The sequence below is a fragment of the Squalius cephalus genome, assembly GCF_949319135.1.
Source record: "Squalius cephalus genome assembly, chromosome: 14".
Lineage (NCBI taxonomy): Eukaryota > Metazoa > Chordata > Actinopteri > Cypriniformes > Leuciscidae > Squalius > Squalius cephalus.
The window spans coordinates 16,488,394-16,509,516 of NC_137135.1; the positions used below are offsets into that span (position 1 = coordinate 16,488,394).

Here is a 21,123-nt window from a genome sequence, read left to right on the forward strand (position 1 = left end):
AAATATTTTGAAATGTAATTTATTCTTGTGAAGGCAAAGCTGAATTTTCAGCATCATCCACTCCAGTCTTCAGTGTCACATGATCCTTCAGAAATCATTCTAATATGATGATTTAACTCTCAAGAAACATTTATTATTATCAATGTTAAAAATAGTTGTGCTGCTTAATATTGTTTTGTAGAAACGGTCAAACAATTTATTCAGGATTCTGTGATTAAATAGAAAGTTGAAAAGATCTACAATAGAAATATTTTATAACATTATAAATGTCTTAACTGTTACTTTTGATCAATTGATCAATGCATTCTTGCTGAATATTAGTTTAAAAATATAAATAATCAAACTGACTCCAAACTTTTGGAATTTTTTAATCCTTAAGTAATACCCTGGACCACAAAACCAGTCACATGGGTCATTTTTTTGAAATTGTGATGTATACACCATCTGAAAGCTGAATACATATGCTTTCCATTGATGTATGGTTTATTAGGATAGGACAATATTTGGCCGAGATACAACTATTTGAAAATCTGGAAAAAAATCGAGAAATTGAGAAAGTTGTCCATTTATGTTCGCGATTGTGCTGCATTCACTCACAAAAATAAATGTTTTATATATTTATATATTTAATTTTGACCCATACAATGTATTGTTGGCTATTGCCACAAATATACCGTGCGACTTGTGACTGGTTTTGTGATCCAGGGTCACATATAGTAAATTCAAATACAACACAGTGCATTCTGTATATTAAACATAATTTTATTTAATATAGTTCATAGTATCTTCTACAGAGATGGGAAATGGCAAAGACAACACAGATTCTCTCACAGAGGAACTCATTTTAAACATGGGGTTCAACCCACATTGAATTTTCAAAATATATAAAAAAAGAAAAAAATCCATTCGTACATACCACACCCACTGCACAAACATCCGGCAGATCAGAATAACAAATACTTGCAACAGCTGCCATTAATATGTACATCAACACTGCACTATGTCATTTGAAACACTACAGACTAAACACTACAGTCAGTGAGGGAAGGAAGCAGTTTCATTGAGCACATGCAATATAATTTGATGACACATGCACCCGTCTGATAAACGAATCTCCAAAGCCTTTCACATTCAGGTCATCTTTGCATCCAATAAGATGTGCTGGGGTGGGAATCCCTATTCATAACTTCTCAAAAAAAAAAAAAAAAAGTAATAATAATTGTACACTAAAGATGATATCACTGTTATGAACAGAGATCATAGACAGAAGCGCTTTAGAATATAAAATGCAGCTGTTGTTTGTGATGTACACACACACACACACATTTCTTCAATCAATCCAATTTCTTTCATACTTTGGCAGTATTTTTGATCTTTTTAATGATTGGTAAGCATTATGACAGTCAAGAAGCATAATTGAGCCATACAAAGCTGCATAGGGATTTCTTATGGCCTTGTTTGAATACCTTGGATCACTGGGAACTCTTAAAACTGAAAACATCTGCAGTATGAGAAGCTAAAGCCAGCGCATAGTTCACATGTAAAATTACTATTCACCAAACACAGCAATTCATACACATCTTAACAGAACAGCCAAATTTCCTAACAACCAGTGACACATCAACTTGCGGGGGAGCTATATTTGATATTTCATGTACATACATGTAATATTTCACATTGTGTACTAAATTTGTGATCCAGCAGGGAACCAGCCTCTGCTTCAGTCGACTGTACAATTCAATGTAACCACTAATCTGCTGTTTTGTTGTGGTGAAATGTGCTTCTATATACCCTGCATCACTAAACACGTTTACAACATATGGCACGCTTGAAAATGATTCCAATTTCATAGCACACTGGTTTTTGTCCTCAAAAGAACACCACACCTCAGCTAAGTTTACAGGAATAATCATCCGTCCCACAGCTGGCATCCAATCTGATAATGACATGCAATCATTTAACAAATGTGCTAATACCAATATAGTTTTCCCAACCAAACCGGACGGGGTGCGATTGAACTCGCAATAACAAATAGCCTAAGGGCGCATTATCTCTAGACACTACTGACAGCATTTACAGTATAACACACTGTAGACTTTTTAAGGTCATGCATTAATTCTACAGATTCGTAAAGGGCAAAACAATGAGAAAAGTCGCATTTCACACAGATGTATTTGTTTTCCCTGAAAGTGACTATTAATACTGATAGTGCTTCTGTGGCTTTTAGCCAGTGAGCTTCACATACTATATGTACGAGACAACCTTCCCCTCTAAAATCATACGGGACCTTTGATCCATCGCAGACTCCTCTTTTTGTAGCCTAGAACATGACCTCCTCACAGCTGCCGTAGTCACTCTCCACCGTGTCTGAGCCTGTATAACTACGAGCGGTCCTTCTAGTGGATCCGCCGCTGTCCGCATAGGAAGGCTGTGCCACGCTCAAACGCACACTGAGCCTCTTATGGCTGCTGGAGACGTTGTCCAGGCTGTGAGTGTGCTGGGTAGGGTAGTAGCTTATGGCCGTGTACTCATTAGGGCACTGAGAGCTGGGCAGCGGCAGCCCGTCCGGCCCCAAGAAGTCATCTAAGTTCTGGTTGCTGTAACAAGGGGGCAACGGAGCACGGCGGTCGGCCCGGTCCAGCGGGAAAGGGAAGCCTCCGAAACGAGAGTTCCTGCGCGACTCTGTGGAAGTAGATGAGTAGGTGCTTTCCACAATGTCAAACTGTGGGAACGCTTGAACGGAGGGTCGGCCATAGTAGTCTGGATCAGCTGGATACACTGTGAATGAGAATTATTATAAATTGTTTACTTGTTGTTTTTGCTATGGTTTGCACTGATTTGTTGATTAGCTCTACAAGCAGTAGATGAGTTGGATCTATGTCGACTTGTCGGACCACATGACTGTTGCAGGGTGCACTTGTGTTCTAGTAATACAAATTCTGTCTCAAACATTATTTTCATGATATGGTCGATGGACAATGGCCTTGTCTGAAAGTTTGGGGTAGGTTTAATAAAACTTGTAACTTTGTAAAACTTACAAATAAAATCAGTAATATTAAATGCTACAAGTGAATTTAAGCATCACAACATTATACTGTACAGTATGAGATCTGCTAAAGATTATGTTATCAAATTACAGTTAAGTTATTCAATTATTTATGTTTTCAAAGATTCACTTTAAGTGAGAGTTCGATGATGGCAATGGTAATCTAAATGTATAAACAGGGTAAATAAATGTGACAGTTTTTTGCACTGCTTATAACAGTTATGACAATCTACGGTGTTTAATTCACACACTGTCCATCAACGCAGTAGTGGATGTGGCAGAAACAGCAGAGACACATTGTACAGTGTATATCAAATTAAAAGTAGGGCTTGCACAACTATTCATATGTACTTTAAGTCCTTGAGATATCAGCACATCACAATTTTTAATGTGCTATTGACAGTTTTTATGCCATAGCTTTTAAAGAAAGCATCACGTGGAGAAACTCTCAGAGCTGCAGAAAACAGAAGATATAATTGAATATGACCCGCACATGCTTTTCCATTGACCTGCACAAGCACACGCAGCTATTTGTCCTCCGCCTCTCTCATCTTTCATGATGTGACTAAATTCCAAATTAAGTGAAGAGCCTGTAGAAGCTGGGAAAATAATCAATAAAACTGTAGTTCTCACCTTCATAGTCATGCTCCCAATTGTTTTTCCTAATAGAGTCGTTGTCAGAGCTGGTGGAGGGTGGAGGAGGTAGATTGGGGGCCACGCTGCAAATCACAGGACCCTGAGGCCTCTGAGACCGGGGTCCCACCTGAGGGACGAGCTCCCGCTGTTCACGAGGTTTGAGTGAACGGAAAGGACTGTTGTCCGGATCACATACAGAGCCAATCAGAGTGCTGATCTCCATGGGAGAGCTGATCTCAGTTTCTTTCATCATGCTTTTGGGTAAAGTTGGGAAGTAACCGTTGGAATCTTGCACGCAGCCGGACCTGTGCTGCGTTTTTCTGACGTAGCGTTTTCGTAAACACACAAAGGCCACGACGAGGAGGACAAGCCCCAATATGCCTGCGCAGATCTCTGCGATTTCCACATAAGGAGGGGAGGAGGTGCGCTCACAGTGGATGGAGTTCCCCGCCATTGAACAGGCGAAACCATCCAGACAGGGATTTGGAGAGCACGCAATCTGACATCTGCAAAGAGAAGGAACAATTGACTGAATGTAGGAGTGTGTGACAGCTCTCGATCTGTGGTTAGAAGCAGAGTTTCATATTTGCATGACATGTGGACTTAATAAATTCTTATCTTGAGCAAAATAAGCAAGCTGACATTCAATACAATCTATATCTTTTATGTGGAATACATACAAATGTCATTTACGTCTTTTAGTTTGTTCAGAGATTTAAAGCTCCGTTTTTGATGAGTGCGCATGTGCGAACGTGCTCTACTATGTAAGAACGAGTCTATGATTGAATCTGGAAATCGAGCAAAATAACTGAGAAAAATGAGAAATAGTCCTCAGATGACATGTCTGTAATTTATAGCAAAACATCTAGCGTTAATTCAATCTCACACAGATTCATTAAAATAAGTTATTACTCCACCACGTGCGTGACGTCATAAACCAGCGTGGTTGAACGACCACTTTGCGACAATACGGTTTCGGGAAACAGTCGTGACTAGCAAGTTGATTTATTCAACGATGCATCGTACGGGAAACGCACCCCTGATCTAGATACATTCAAACTCAGATACCACAGATGAATTACTAATCAATGGAAATGGTACACTCCATCCTGTATGTCATTTATGGATTATCAGAAGTTAATATCTTCCACATTCTAAACATCCAGTGTACCAGATACATTTCTTTTTAAATGCTATCAAGCTATATGGGTGTTTTGCACAACTCAATGAATAAATGGGAATGCATTATGAAAAACGTACACTGAAAAAAATTTGGAGTAGGATTTACTTGAAAAAAGCTAGGCAACTTTTTCCACTCAGAAAATGCTAGTAAATTTACAAAGATTTGCCAAGTAAAAACCTAAACATATTTATCAGTAGCTTTAATTAGAAATCTTTAAGTTAAATTTACTTGGAATATGGAATTAAATAAACTTTACTTAACCTAGTTAAGTGAAAGTAACACAGAAAATAAGTCATTTTAACTTGGCTAGTAAAAGGTTGATTAATATCGATTTAGTTGAAATTTCCTTTACATTACATTTCACTCAAACAATAATATTGAATTATACCAGTCATTTATAGTATGTGCTTTACTTAGATTATCTAAGTAATTTATACTACAGCATGTCAGATGTTAAGCTTCATGTGAATGCAAAGACCTCAATACTTGGTAGACAATACACAATGACGGTAACATTTGATGGATCGTTTTTGTTTGAATGTGTCATTTTGAGCAGAAAATGTACTCAAAATGTCACAAAATGGCAAGTTACTAATCCTGACAACAAAAGCAATGATAAAACAGTGTAAATACAGCTGGAAACCAGTGAAAAATTAACCTCATTAATTATTCAAGGTCCAGTGCATGATGGGAACCCCAGTATCAGAAAAGTTGAGTAATTTTTACTTAATTTTATTGAGTTGATATTTACGCTTTCATTTCTACTCGCTTGAATTAAGTACTGATATGGAATTTACTTCGTTTTTTTTATTCTTGCCTGAACTAACTTTTTCATGTAAATTACATTGTTTTTTTTCAGTAGTATTTACTTCACCAAAAAATCATTTTTTACAGTGTATGAAAAAGTAACTTGGATATATTGTTGTAAATTTAAAAGTAATGCATTACTTTACTAGTTACTTAAGTAATCTGATTACATAACCAGTTTTGAGAGTAACGCATTGCAAGAGATTTGAGTTAAGGCTAGTCGAAAAATAAATATATATATATTTTTTTCATATAACAATTTTGAGTGAAAATTTGATGAGTTTAAAATATTATGCATTTTTCCTGGAGCGCTAGTGCAAAATGCCATCTAAAATGAGATGGCATTTTGCACTAGCGCTCCAGGAAAAATGCATAATAAATAATGTTAAATAAAAATAAATGGTTAAATGAATATTAAACATTAATCAACATTTCTCACTACTTACTATAATTTTATGTCTTGCAACACTAATGATATTTTTAGTGATAACTATTTGATAACTAAACAGTGTTTGTAAATTTCCCCGTCTTGGGCTATACATAAACTAATTTGATGCACACAGAGACAGACACACAGAAGGACATTTATTGATTGAAATTCAATCAATGACAATTTGCTCAAGCTTTGGAGTAATATAAGAATGAGGACAATCAATAATGTTTTAAATTGTTAACTCAAGGCGAGTGAATGCCAAACGCACATATCACATGTAACCTGTGGGCACGGGTTTATGAAAGAGATAAAGAGGCAGAATACACAAGTATTAATTTTCATGCAGATTAGTCAGACTTCTCAATGCCTTCACCAAGGACATATGCATGTGGGATTTCAAGAGCTCCGCTGTATGAGTCTCACCTGTTTCCAGCAATTTGTGTGGAGCAGTTGCATGTGTACCCTTGATTATTTGGCATACATGATCCATTGGCACATGGCTGGGATGCACAAGGATTGTCCGGCAGCTTGCTGTTCTCACAGCGAGAGCCATTGAATAGCATTGGACAGCTACAGCGAAACCCTGGAGGACAGACATTAAAAAAATGCATCTTTTAATGGCCAAGATAACAAAGTCATTTCCATAGGAACTTCTCTGTTCTGAGATCAAAGTAGACTGACACTGGAGTATTGAGATATCTTTTGGATGCAGATACAATGGAGATCATCTCCCTAGCTTTATTTCCGTATCTGTGTAGTGTTGCTTAGATCCTCCAAAGACAATTCAAGCATTTTGGTTTGTTGTCCCTTAAAGGTGGTATCAGCGATTTCAGACCCAAACATAAATGTTCACATTCATCTAATCTTACCTAACGATCCGCTAGCTGCCCGTCCCATAAGCATGCCGTCAAAAAAACGTGTCTCTGTAGGCAGCCTAGGCTCTGAGATCTGCACACAAAAACAGTTGTTTTCACCCGGTTTAGCCAAACACTCAAAACCAAAATAAATAGTGTTCCAACCAATCACCGACAGGAGCGGGTGTTGTGAGGTTTTGCGCTCGTGCACGGCTGCCTATGACGGCTGCACGCGAAAACCTTGCAACACCCGCCCCTGTCGGTGATTGGTTGGAACACTATTTATTTTGGTTTTGAGTGTTTGGCTAAACCGGGTGAAAACAACTGTTTTTGTGTGCAGATCTCAGAGCCTAGGCTGCCTACAGAGACGCGTTTTTTTGACGGCATGCTTATGGGACGGGCAGCTAGCGGATCGTTAGGTAAGATTAGATGAATGTGAACATTTATGTTTGGGCCTGAAATCGCTGATACCACCTTTAACCATCAAGGGACTTCTTAAATGAATTCCTTACTTCACAGTTGTATTACATGAAACAAAAAATGTGAAATATGTTGGGGAGTGAATACATTTGCATCACTTTAGCACACTTTCACTAACCATCCAACCTGACCAGGTTCTGGCATATGCTAGTTTAGCACTATGGCAGGTGTATTCAAATTAATTAGAGACAATTTTCAATAACGTTTAGTTCATGCATTAGAAACTAACTATAATTTTTTACAGCATTTATTAATCTAGGTTAATGTTCCTGTTAATTAACTAATGTAAACGATTCAACTTTATTGTAAAGTGTTACCAATTAATACATTTTTATCAATTGCAGTCCAATCTGTATTTTATTAAACCTTATCTGTACTATTATTTTGGTTTAGGAGATCTTTGTGTACATTTTGTGTCCTTTAACAATGTCTTACTACTGTATGTATCAGAAACTAACAATGAATAATAATTACTTACAGCATGTTTTTAATCATCTATGTTAATGTTAATTTAATAAAATTCACTGTTAATTCATGTTTATTCATAATACATTAGTTAATTTATACAACTTGAAATGTTAAAAATGTATTATTTTTAATTAGTATTTTATATTAACATTAACCTGGATTAATGATAATAAAAAGTAATGTTCATCATTAGTTGATGAGACTGAATGCATTAACTAACATTAACGATTAAAACCAATGAATTGATTTTTATCATCTCAAACCTTTTCCATTTTTATTATTTCTATACTACTATTTTGGCAATAAAATCCATTTCATTTTACAGAGATGTTTATGGACATTTTCTAGTGATCATGGCAGCAGGAATTCATCATATGCTGATTAAACCAAGTAGCATTATAATCATCCATATATAAAAAATCGTGGTGTAGACAAGCAAAATGGGAAACCGTATTATGCAAATGGAATACAGATTTGGTGACCTAATTTGCATATCTTATTTTATAAAGAAGTAGGTAAAACAATATAGACTGTGTGTGAGTAGAGCATAATTGCTTTCCCACCTTCACTGGAGTCTTCGACACAAGTGCCTCCATTCTCACAAGGATTACTGGCACAGATCTTCACATCAGAGCAGCATTGGTAGATCCCAAAGAGTGTGCCGGTCAGCGGGCCAGTTCCTGTCACCCCCTCCTTTCCTCTCACCGCTTCTCCATTGAAACTTAAGCTCTCCAAACAGCCTGTGAAGCCCAGTCGCTCTGCATCTGTGCTGGGATTAGAGCCGGCCAGCACCAGCGCCCCACCGGACTGAGTGAGCTTGCAGGGTTGTGGCAGAACGACAGACTTGGAGTGGCTGTCATCAATGGTGAGTCTAAGGGTTGTGCCATTGACCTCCAGAGAGACATCATGCCAGCGGCCATCAGCCACAGGGTGGTTGGCCACCTGTATACTGGCAGAAGGCACGTTGCCACATCCATATCTGAACCTCAGCTCCTTGTCCACCAGCTAGAAACACAAACACAAAAGAGTCAATGACAAAATAACAATGTTCATGATAAAGAACAGGGGGGAATAAAAAAAAAAACGAATACTCTGACATGTATGAAGTTGCAAAGTTATTTATAGTAAGTAGAATGTCTTCTTAAGTGGACTATCGGAATAAAATGTAACCCACTTTTCTTCTAAAGCTTAAAATTTGAAGCTTTTCACATACAGTACATACATACATACATACATACATACATACATACATACATACATACATACATACATACAAGTCACTGTAAGTATGAATTGCATTTTGAATGTAATTTTGAATAGGTATTTTTAATTAAAGAAAAATCTCAATGTCATGTCATTGAACCCCAAAAACCTTTCATTCTGGCATGAAAGAAAATATTTCAACACCTAAAAAGTAGACAATTCACACTTATTAGCTTTAGCCTGATGTCTACTCTGCAGCTTAAATAAAGTTACATATTTATGGGCTGTGTTAAGGCTCTTGCTGAGGTAGGTTACATAGCTTGTGTTTTTGCTCAGTTGGAAGCGTGTGCTCTCAGCGCTCGCTCTGTGGGAGATAAGAAAGCCCTTTGAGCATTGAAGGGAATTGTGAAAGACAGAGCTCGATGGAGAACACAGTTCTTGTTAAACCGCATCAACGACTTTGTGATGCAAAGCAACAGTCCTATCAGGAGCATTCGAAAGCACACTGACATTATGCCTCCTCAGCATTCCTCCCACAAGTAATAACTCACATATGCATGTATTACTTTCCTGCTGTGCGTAAAAAAAACATAGCTTGTGTGTGCACTATACATTTGAAAGTATTACACTGATGCTAAAAGTATGCATTATTAAGCATCATCTCCTTCACACCAGCCTCTTAATTGCTGCGGCAGAATCTTCAGAGAGTTTTGTGATGTAAGAAGTGAGCACAGAGCCTTTTGCTCTGATCTGATACCAGTCAGCCCATGGGTTTTGCTCATTTGCTTTCATTGTACGGAGATGCTGTTTGATTTTGCTGTACTGGGTTGAGCTGAGTGTGCAGAGATGATGGTGGTGAGATGAGCACAAAAAAGGAAGAGGAACTTTTCCCAGGAGGACTCATCGAGGGTGAATGTTCGATCTGAGTTTTGGTTCATAGCACATGATCTCGCTGTGCTTATAAATCGGCTACAAAAACAACATAACTAAACATTTACGGTCAAGCAAGCAGTGTAAAGTATCCTTAAAAGGAAGTGATATTCTTTTCCCACCTGCATGGAGAAGATCATGAAATTCTGCTGATATAGTTCAACTAACTATTATTTTACACACTATTATATTACACAATATTAAACGGCACAATTCTCTGGAATATTCCTAAACAGGGCAAATTAGTGTAATTCTGAAAGAGCTCAGATGGGAGTGGAAAGTTCTGCCTGTGATCTACTGACGACGTGCAAATTAAAGAACGTCTGGTTTAAGATGTAAATCACCTGACACTACTTTTTTAACGGCAAAAGAGGGTTTGCGCTGGTGCAAGCTGTTAGTAAATTTGGCCCTTAGTAGTGAATGACTGAATTGCTTTTATATTAAAGTATATACACTAGCTTGGGGTCAGTAAGATTGTTTAATGTTTTGACGCACTGTGACACATTTCTCCTATAACCAGAATAAAAATTTTGTCCGACTTGTGCCACAGTAGACCTTTTGTTGGTTCGGACCAGATGGGATAGCCTTCAATGCCCTTGTGCATCGATGAGCCTCGGGCATCGGGTTGTGGTTTGTCCTTCCTTGAACAACTGTTGGCACATTCTCGCCACTGCTGACCGAGAGCAACCCACAAGCCTTGCCATTTCAGAGATACTCTGACCTAGTCACCTTGCCATAACAATTTGGCCCTTGTCAAAGTCTCTCAGATCTTTATTCCTGCCCATTTCTCCTGCATCCAACATGCTGATAACAAGAACTGATTGTTTGCTTATCACCTAATCTAATCGGACCTTAATATGTGGCCTTGTTAGGATATGATCAATGATATCCGCTTCACCGCTGTGTCTGGTCATGATGTTTTGGCTCATCAGTGTATATATCTATAAATAAATCAAAAATTCTCTTGACTCTATCTCTCATCTTTGATAAAATGCTGCTTTAGAATCTGGCCAACATTACAGACCTTAGAAGCATAATTTTTCTACCTACTGTTTGGAAGAGTCTTGGCATCGGGAGCGTGCCTGTGATGGCTTTCAATGCTGTCTAGGTAGGTTTCGTAACAGACCTCCTGATGCGAGTCCAGTAAGAAGAAAAACCTAATTATTGCGATCAATGCCCCCATGCTCGGACTCCTCACAGCATTAAAGGGTATCAGTTCCACCATATCTATCCCGCAACAGATCTTGCTTCTCTTAATAATGTTAGATCAGAGCTGTCGGTATTCATAAATGCTACAGCATGCTTAACTGACAAGTCACCTTTTATTCCCTTTCTCTTGTCAGAGGTGGCTTTGCTCAAATAGGCTTAATTTCCATTTGAAAGTAATTGCTAAAAGGTAAGAAAGCTTAAAAAAAATGTTAGCTGAGGAGTAGATTTGAATTTGAACTTTGCTTGTTTCAAAAGCATGAGCTGTCGCTCCTCTCAAATGAAACGATTGATAAGACGTGAAGTGATAGGAATTTGCTGATATGCACCGGAATGTTAATTCTCCAGAGAGACACATAAATTATGTCATGCATGGCTATGCAGCATGTGAAGATGTATGCCCTAAAGACTTCTTGGATGACCGTGTTTAACAATTCCTTTTGAAGCCCCTCTGCAACAATGAAATAGTCCATCTTGCCAAGTTCCAAAACCCAGAGGTAAAGTTTTGAAAAAAAAGGAGAGTGCACTTTTGATGTTGCAAGCCACTTAAATTGAATATTCAATTATGGCGCACAAATGAGACGACCTCCGAGAGTTATGTCATGTGATTTTGGAAGCTGCTGTTTTAAGTCATGTTTTCCACATTCTTTACATTTCTCACAATATATAGGTTGTCTTTTGTGTAGTCCCTTCCTGTAGCTGAAGCTTCAAAGCTGCATTAAGAGGTTTAAATAAACAATTACTCAAAGATCCCTCACTGTGCCTCTGAGAGCAGCCAGCCATGAATTCATCATAACACTCATTTCAGAAACACAGGTTGATTTATCACTGATGTGCTCAAAGGGCGGGATGAAATTCACATCACAAGTTCTTTGCTTCCCTTATAGAATGCACTCTTGAATATTAACGCGTTTAATGCGCAAGTTCGTGAGAACAAACAAGCTTCTGTTGCACACATTTGGATGTTGTATTTGTCATGGGGTGGAGTGAAGTTTCCTGTGATCGTTCCATTGTTATCTGGATTTCTTTGCATTTTAGATTTACACCTGGCTTTAACATACACCAGGGAATTCAAAATAAGCCTTTTGTGCAAGAATGTGGCAGACAAAAGAATAAGTTAAAGATTCTTTTGTCAGAGTATTTGAGAAATGTTGTACCTCTAATGTTCCCCAGTCAGAGGCGTTGGTGGACATCACTGTGCCTTCTGCAGCAGATGTCTTGAGTCGAAGAGACAGATGGAAGTTCTTATTGCCTTCTTCTATTTGATAGAGGTATTTCAGATAACCCTTGCCGTCAAACCTCACAGCCGATTCTGCAATGAAGAAGAAAGCATAAATAGTAAGGTCCACTTCCTCTTTAAATTAATAACTGGCATCAAGTTAAACAGGCCTACCAGTATCTCACTAAAATTAATGTAAAGCATCTTTTTTATTTCCACTTTATATTAATATTACACCAAAAAATTTAAATAATAAATAAAAAATTAAAATAAAATACTGTTCTGTTTACAGACACCATTCAAAAGTTTGGGTTAATATATTTTTTTTTAAGGATATTAATACCTGTATTCAGCAGTAAGTTATGACAATGTGTTTTTACATTGCTTTAACTCATCAAAACAAGTTTAGCAATTTTCTACTTTTTTTAAATTCAACTAATTTAAGTCAGTTTAATGTAATTTAAGTTGAAATGACTTAAACATCCAAGTTGATTGTACTAAAAAATTTAAGGTTTCTTAAGCATAAATTGTGCATATTAGAATGATTTCTGAAGGATCATGTGACACTGAAGACTGGAGAAATGATGCTGAAATTCAGCTTTGTCATCACATTTTAAAATATACCGAAATAGAAAACTTTATCAAACTTTTCAAAATTGTATTTGAAATTGTAATAGTATTTCACAATATTGCTGTTTCACTGTAGTTTTGATCAAATAAATGTCAGCATAAGAAAATCTATAAAAAAAATCTTACTTACACCAAACCTTTGAATGGTAGTGCACATGAAAAACAAATCAATGAAAGCACATAGTGCCCAGGAGCTGTCAAGATCTAAAAGAATAAATCTAAAATAAAAGCATCAATGTAAATACTAAAGTACTGTAAATGTAATGTGTTTGCTCGTGGTGTTTGTGTAATCAATAGACTGATTTTGCAGTCATTATTCACAAAATATTTCCCCCTTTGGCATAGCTCTCAAATCTTATTAACGTTCTCATACATTTAAATATAATGTGCCACAACTCGTGGTCAACACTTGACGTCAATTGGTTCTTGTATGTCTCATGTCACACACAATGAGCATGTGCAAAGTTGTCATATAGCTTCAGACACCTTGAAGTATAATTATAATAAAGTCATATAGACCTATTGGTTCTCAACCCTTTTGACTCCAAGGCATCCCATTGTCCACACAAATATTCAAGCGCCCCATGACTTTTCCAGTCATTTATCATTTACTGGATAAGGATCAAGGATAAAGATTAAAAAATATATATATTCTTACAATTTCTACCAGATAAAATATTTTAGACCTAGAAAAAAAGTAAATACATTCTAAAATTACCCATGACATTAAGCTTTTATTAATTTACATGACTTTTCTAGGACTAGAAATCAAAATGAGGCTTCATCATTCATGTTTCCAATACACAGGGATCCTAGTTTTTCAAAGACAAAAACTTAATGAGGGGGCAATTTTAAGAAGTATTTTGATTTAAATTTAAAGCTTGTTTTGACTCATTTGAAATCATTTTAAAGGAATCTTGAAATTCCCTTGTGGGCCCTGACCCTCTGATTGAGAACCACTGATATAGACTATTGCTTTTATCCTTATTGGAGCTTGAAAGCCCCTGGTCACAATATGTTTTTGTTGTATGAAAGGGTTTTCTTTTGTGTTCCCTGGACAATGAAAATCCTATGGAATGCAGAATACGAGGCTGGTGGTCTGCCTACCATTGCAGGAGCACACGCTTTCCCATCTGTGCTGCGGGGTGATGAAGTTCGCCCGTGCTGTGGCGTAGTTACTCATTCTCCCCTGCCTCATCACTACTGCGTTCCTGCAACCCCGAGGTGGGCAACCAGCGCCCACACAACCATCATGCTTCAGTCTCAAGACATTCAAACCCAGTGTATCTTCTACATTTGAAAGGACCCCAGTCAGGCGTTGAACAGGCACTGGCTGGACGGAGCCATCCTGAGCTCGACGGACCAGCAGTACCTCCATGTTGACGGAGTTTGGCTGTTGTTGCAAGCTGGCGATGTGGAGCTCTTGTCTGGGTATGTTTAACTCAGAGCCCAGGCTGCGCTGGAGGCCTCTCCAGTGATCAGACACAAACTCTTCAGCCGAAAGTCCAGCCAACTGCAACGTAAAGCCCTGATCCAGAGCATGTTGAGTGCCAGCCCAAACGTGGACCTTCACTCCAGACCAAATGCTAAACGTTCCATCGGACACGCTCACGTTCAAGTGGTACAGGCCTGGCTCCAGGTCCTTTTCCACCACGATCTTTCCATCCACTGTGTCCACAGAGAACAGGCCTCGGTGCGGGGCATCAGAGACCAGTTTGTATGACAGGATGTCTTGGGGATCTTGGTCCGTAGCGTGCAGCTTGCCGATGACACGTTTTGAGAACGTCCCCCCAGCGGTGGTGATGAAAACCTCTAGTGGAGACACAGTGGGTGGATATCGACTCTGCTCTGTGATGTTGATCTTCACCACGCATATAGAGGACAGTGGAGGGTGGCCGCTGTCAGTGACCTGTGGAGATGATATTTATGTGAAGTGTGAAAAAAAAACATTGCGACGTGTGAACAATACACTGACCTTTGAGGAGTCGCTTTAAATAATTTAAGATGGTGTGGTAAAATCCCTGGCCCACAGATAACAATCAAGTTTAAAACCATAGGTCAGCTTGTGCTACACCATACAAGTCATATTTCATTTCAAGGGATGGTTCACCGAAAAAATGTAAGATTCTTTCATCGTTTATTCGCTCTTATGTTGTTACAAGCCATATGACTTTTGTTTTGTTTTTTATTCTGTGGAAGACAGGAAGAAGAAGTTTTGAAAAATGTTCATGCTACTCTTTTCTGTATAATAACAGTGAATGGGGACCTGGGTTGAGCACCATGGAGAATTTGATTAAGAATGCTTTTGAACTTCCAACACAATTCTTGAATTTGAATTGAGGTAGCAAAAAAGGATTCGGGATTCCAATTCAAATTTTAATTAAAAATATAGGTAACACTTTATTTTACAGTGCCCTTGTTACACACGTTACATGTAGCCACTATAGTAATTATCATATAATTTGTGCATTATTACATACATATAGCCCTAAAAGGTTACACTTTATTTTAAGGTGTCATTGTTACAGTGTAAATATATATTTAAGTGCTGAGCAATATTAAGCAACTACATGATGGGATTAGGATTTGGTTGCATGTAATTACGCATAATTTACTGTTATTACTATGGTAAGTACATGTAACATTTGTTACAAGGACACTGTAAATTAAAGTTCCACTTGAATTCAGCATGTTGATAAACAGAAAACTGCTTAATTTAGCTGTGCTTCAATATTGCTATGCTACTGACAAAAGACAACAGACCTTTTTTTGCCCACAAAATTTTGCTGACATATTGCTAATGTTACCGCACTGTTAGAACAACATAAGGATGGGTAAATTATGACAGTCTTTCATTTTTTGGTTGAACTATTCCTTTAAACTTATAACAAGCATGTGTTGTAAACATGTGTTGTACTCGTAACTGAAGTTAATGATTGAAATCTTTCACCTGAATTTTTAGCAGATGTTGAGGCTTGCCTCCTCTCCTCAGCGGGGAGTACACGGACAGCAGTCCTCCTTGGTCAATGAGAAAACTCTTGTCCTCATTTCCCGAGACAATATGGAAGGAGAAGGGAGGGCCGTTCTGAGGCGTATCTCTGTCTGTTACCAGCAGCTGCAGAATCCCACTTCCAACAGAAGCCCCTTCCTGTATCCAGAAAAACAACATTAATCAAGCCGCACATGCTTGGGAAAATAACATCTGACTTTTTGGAAAGTTGTGGCTTTCTTGTCCTTTCTTAAACAAATAACATAAACACATTATTTTGATCAGGATGATTCTTGCTCTGAAGTGAGTTTTATTGTATTCTATTGCTTTGGCAACAGAATGAGTCTTGGTGACCAGAGACAAATCATCAAAATTGTTGGAAAAGAATAACCATGATCAATCTGCTCCGATGTTTGCATGTTTCTTTCTGTTTTTCAAAATCAATAACGTATTTCTGTCATATGACTCATTTTTAATGGCAACAAAAAAAGACATTCTGTCGAAATGAAAGAACAGATGGTGATTTTTAGCACTCTGTCTGCATTTGTCAACAAAGTGCAACCGATTGGATTGACATGTGCTCCTCGTCTCCGTTCAAGCTGGCACAACTGGAACAGGTAACTGAAACAGAATGCTTGGCTGGCAGAGCTGAGCCTAATTGTTACTGACCTCCTACATGGTGCCAAATAGCCGCTGCACTCTAAAGACACAGACACCTTAGGTGAGGTAAATGGGGTGTGAGAAATATTTCCAAGTCAGCAGAGTTGGCCCTATAATTAGAAGCAATGGATCCGGCTGACTCTGAAGGGGTAAACAGACGGTCCGAATGCTGGCACAGAAAAAAAATGCTATATTATTTATGGCCGATTGACTCTTTAGCCTGAACTCTTGCCTTCCCCTATGCCCATGATATGCGCCTATAGGTGGGTGCACAAAGCGTGTGCACTCTGCTTATTACACACACAGGCAGCAGCACACAAACATGCCAAATATAAAAAATAAAAGGATTACAATGTAAAAGATTATTATTGTGTACATAAAGATATGGTGGAATCCGGCTTGTCCCGTAGATGGTCTACTTGCGCGCTTTAACCTCAGCAATCCGCTATGGCGCGAAACTGGATTTTAAAGGGAATGAGAGATGAGACTCTGATTGGTTTATTGCATGTTATGCCCTAAACACACCCATTACTCATTAAGAGAATAGGGACAACCCTTTTAGACAATTTTTCCGTCGTTAAACTATCAAAAGTGGTCTTGCGCTGTGCGCTTTAGACCATGCGCTTAGATTGTTAAAATAGCGCCCTATGTGTGATCACCATTGTAATCATTAAATATTTGCTTGGTTGTCTCTGATGCGCATTTGAATTTGTTCTAAATTGTTTGCCGTGATATTACGGTGTCTTGGAAGACTTAAAACTGTCTGTTTGAAGAAAGTCAAGTCATTGACTAGCTTTGCAAGGAGGCAAGAAGGTAGGTTTTGGAGGACGTGTGTGTTTTTACCTGAAGAACGAGGCTGTGATTGATCTGGGAGAACGTCGGTGGGTTGTCGTTGACGTCAGATACGGTTACTGTCACCTGGACGGCAGAGGATAAAGGGGGATCGCCTTCATCGGCAGCTTGCACAGTTAATGAGTAGTGCGTTATCTGAAAGGCGAGGGGCTGTGTCAGTGGGATTTTGAAGATATAAACAGTCAAATATCCACAGTAGTGATTAAAATGTTTATCTGTGATCAGAGGATATAACTAAATCCCTGATAAAACTAGCAAGTACGTGTTCTGGGTTGTGATTCAGGAACTCACCTCTTCCCTATCCAGCATGGAGCGGACCGTTATGTGTCCGGTGCGAGGGTGGATGCTGAACTGTTGCTTTGGATCACCGTTCACAATAGAGTATATGATGAAGTTATTCGGAGGCCCATCAAGGTCGACGGCACTTACCTGAGAAAAATGCACAGTGAATGACAGGAAGATGAGCACACCTGAGTGGTTTTAAGCAAAGCTTTAAAGCTCTGGATTACTGTCGATTCTTCTAATCCAGCGGTCTGCATCAGACACGCCTAATGTCCCAATGAATATCTGAAAAGGCTGTGAGTGCTCATAAACAATCACCATTAGCTGATTGCTGCATTCAAAATGTTTTTCTGATTGCTTAAATGACAGATGCGGTAAATCATTCGCTCAACAGCTGCCACAATAGCTTGTTTCAATCCCGTCACCAGATTGACAACAGCTGTCTTCACTTTGCTTCATTGAAAGCATTGTGGAGAAAGTCTGAGACACATTATTTGTGAAATCAAAGGTAGGTCTACTGTAACAGGATAACATCCCAGAAAAAAAAAAAAATGTCATACTCTTTTCTTTTGTTTTCCATTTAAAAAAGGCATCCTTAAAACTAGACACATTCAGTGTTAAAAAAGGGTGAAATAAAATAGATAAATATTTAAATGAAAACATTAAACTTAAAATGGTAACACTTTACAATAGTCTAATTTATTAACATATGAAATAACATGAACTAACAATGAGCAATACATTTGCTACAGTATTTATAAATCTTTGTTAATGTCAGTTAATAAATATCCATCTGTTCATTTTTTGTTTGTTAGTTCACAGTGCATTATCTAATGTTAACAAATACAGCTTTTGATTTTATTAATCTATTAGTAAATGTTGAAATTAACATTAACTAAGATTAATGAATGCTGTAGAAGTCTTGTTAATTCTTAGTTCACGTTAACTAAAGGAGTTAACTAATGTTAACTAATTAAACCTTTTTTCAGTTTTCCGGTTTTTTATGTACTAAAATTACTAAAACCAAAACTTTTAAATAAAAAAATCAAGCTAAATAGAACTATTTAAAAAATATATATATAATCAGGACAAAAGCTCATAATTAAATTATTAAACTTAATTATTAAAAATAAAAAAAATGATAAATACTCTTTTAGTATATAAATAATACTAAAATAACACTAGATTACTTATTTATTTAACCAGCTGTTTCTAAAATAAAAGTGTGATACCTGCAGAACCATGTCCTCAGGTGAAATGTCCTCTGCAATCACGGTTCTGTAGCTACTGCTGTTAAAGACAGGCGGGTTGTCGTTGACGTCTGTGATATTGATGATAACAGTGGCAATGTCAGTGAGCAGTGGTTTGCCCCTCGCCCCTTCCACTGACAGGTAATACTCGCGGCACAGCTCAAAATCCAGCGCAGCCTTCAGCGACAGCAAACCTGTGGCACAGAGCAACAAATATCCAGTCAGTCCTGGCTGGCATTCTCAGCTCTTCTCAGAAAACAACCAGCATACATCTATCTCTTTATCAGCTTGCACAGATATACTGATCAGTTTATTAAAGGAGCAAAAATAGCAGAGAAAATTTAAGTTTGTTCTGAAAAAAAAAAGATCTAGCACCATTTACTTTGACAGTTTTGGCTTAAAAATGCTTCATATTCAAAAAAGGCTTGACATTGCTTCATAAATGTCTGAACAATATTGGCAAAATACAAAATATCTTGATGAGTTTGTTTGCAGTTTCCTAGAAGCACACCTGATCTTGGGGTTTGATGAAGAGCTTTATTACAATTCTCATGTAAAGTAATGTGAAATGTGATTTATTGTTCAGTGTCAATATACTGTATATAATACTGGCTGATTTTCTTTTATGGCTGTATAAGCTGACCACTAGCATTCAATCTTGACTAATAACTCTCATGTACTTCCCAGTGGAGTTGGACTGAATGCATGACATCTTTTATGCAATTTTGCATTTCTGTTTTTGCAAAGCACTTGATTTCTACAAGAGGCTGATTCATCTAAAGTATTTGAAAATCCGGTGGGATTTGCTCTGTGCATTATGGGTAGACACTGCTATTGGACTTACTGGACCTCTGCTGATCTGTCTGCTCACATTATCAGAGTAAAATAAGATGGAGCAGAACATCAAAAGCATAGGCATTCTTGCTTAAAGCTCAAGTATCGAGTTTTCAGTGCAAAATTGCTCTGTGTAATGTTTCTTTTCATTGATTTAAGGGCTATGTTGTGTCACTTAATGGCTTTCTTAGAGATCCACCACCATATTATAAACAGTGCAGTTGTCCTTGGCACAAGTTCTGTCAATAGGTGTGTTTGTACTTGTGTTGAGCTTTTGTTCCATGCAAGAGTGGACAGCCATTGTAATCCTAGTCTAACCAAAAGGAGCACTTTTCAATGTCAAGTGTGATGAAGATGCATCAATGTTTTCTGCCTTTAGCCATGAATGGCTGACTAGGGCTAAATGTGTATTTGTAGATCATTTAATTGGAGCGTGATGCAGGTTGTTATGGGAACAAATGGTTCAGATTGGAACAAACATCAGATTACGTCTGGTCTTAATTTTTATTTTTTATTTGGTTCGAAAGACACAGGCCACTGATCTTGTCGTGAGAGAGGCAATGTGACACTGAACTGTGGGTAATAAGATGTAAAACTGTGACATCTACTGGAAGATGCAAAAACTGGGAGAAATTTTTTTATATGGGTAAAGGTTTATATGATTCATGAGTTCCTGGAATGACAAAACCATGTGCTTCATAATGTCTAAAAACAGTGTTGAAACTATAATACAGCTTTTCTTATTCTCTGATGTTGATGTCACACATATGAATGTTTTATTGACCGTCATGTCAATAAAACAATGTTTATTTATCAGCCGTCAGTGTCAAATATCGTGTTGAATACCTTCACCTATTTTCATAATTGGTGCAATAATAAATGTCTTGACTGATGATCAACACCCAGATCAACCTACTGAACAGACTGTACTTCATTGTCATTCACAGAAAATAAATAAATAAATAAATAAATAAATAAGTAAATAAATAAATATGATACCTCATTCCATCCATACTACCTTGACTAAGGTAATTTTGTAGTTAATTTGCCTACAGTAACCTGCTAAATGAGTCACTAGCAATCTATTAACCTTTTTGAACATGCAAATGTTCTCCCATTAGGTTAAGGTATGCATGCGACTTTTATAGTTATTCTTTTTAT

General features: G+C 37.7%; 2 protein-coding genes across 2 annotated transcripts in view; one reads left to right on the forward strand and one right to left on the reverse strand.

The window, feature by feature from the left end:
• Positions 1 to 1,789: 1,789 nt before the first annotated feature.
• fat2 (FAT atypical cadherin 2) overlaps positions 1,790 to 21,123 on the reverse strand; it is a 45,616-nt gene continuing 26,282 nt past the window's right edge. The window contains exons 15-24 of the mRNA XM_079892266.1: positions 19,111 to 19,322; positions 17,888 to 18,025; positions 17,588 to 17,731; positions 16,046 to 16,243; positions 14,203 to 15,004; positions 12,404 to 12,558; positions 8,471 to 8,912; positions 6,529 to 6,688; positions 3,680 to 4,188; positions 1,790 to 2,778 (exon numbers count right to left, since the gene is read on the reverse strand). Of these exons, the coding sequence (XP_079748392.1) occupies positions 2,321 to 2,778; positions 3,680 to 4,188; positions 6,529 to 6,688; positions 8,471 to 8,912; positions 12,404 to 12,558; positions 14,203 to 15,004; positions 16,046 to 16,243; positions 17,588 to 17,731; positions 17,888 to 18,025; positions 19,111 to 19,322 (3,218 nt within the window). The 3' untranslated portion in view covers positions 1,790 to 2,320. The remainder of the gene's footprint in view (positions 2,779 to 3,679; positions 4,189 to 6,528; positions 6,689 to 8,470; positions 8,913 to 12,403; positions 12,559 to 14,202; positions 15,005 to 16,045; positions 16,244 to 17,587; positions 17,732 to 17,887; positions 18,026 to 19,110; positions 19,323 to 21,123) is intronic.
• The window catches only part of LOC307170946 (ganglioside GM2 activator-like), a 52,826-nt gene continuing 51,297 nt past the window's right edge, over positions 19,595 to 21,123 (forward strand). Inside the window, exon 1 of the mRNA XM_079892269.1 lies at positions 19,595 to 19,599. The gene's annotated coding sequence lies outside the window, so the exon portion shown is untranslated. The remainder of the gene's footprint in view (positions 19,600 to 21,123) is intronic.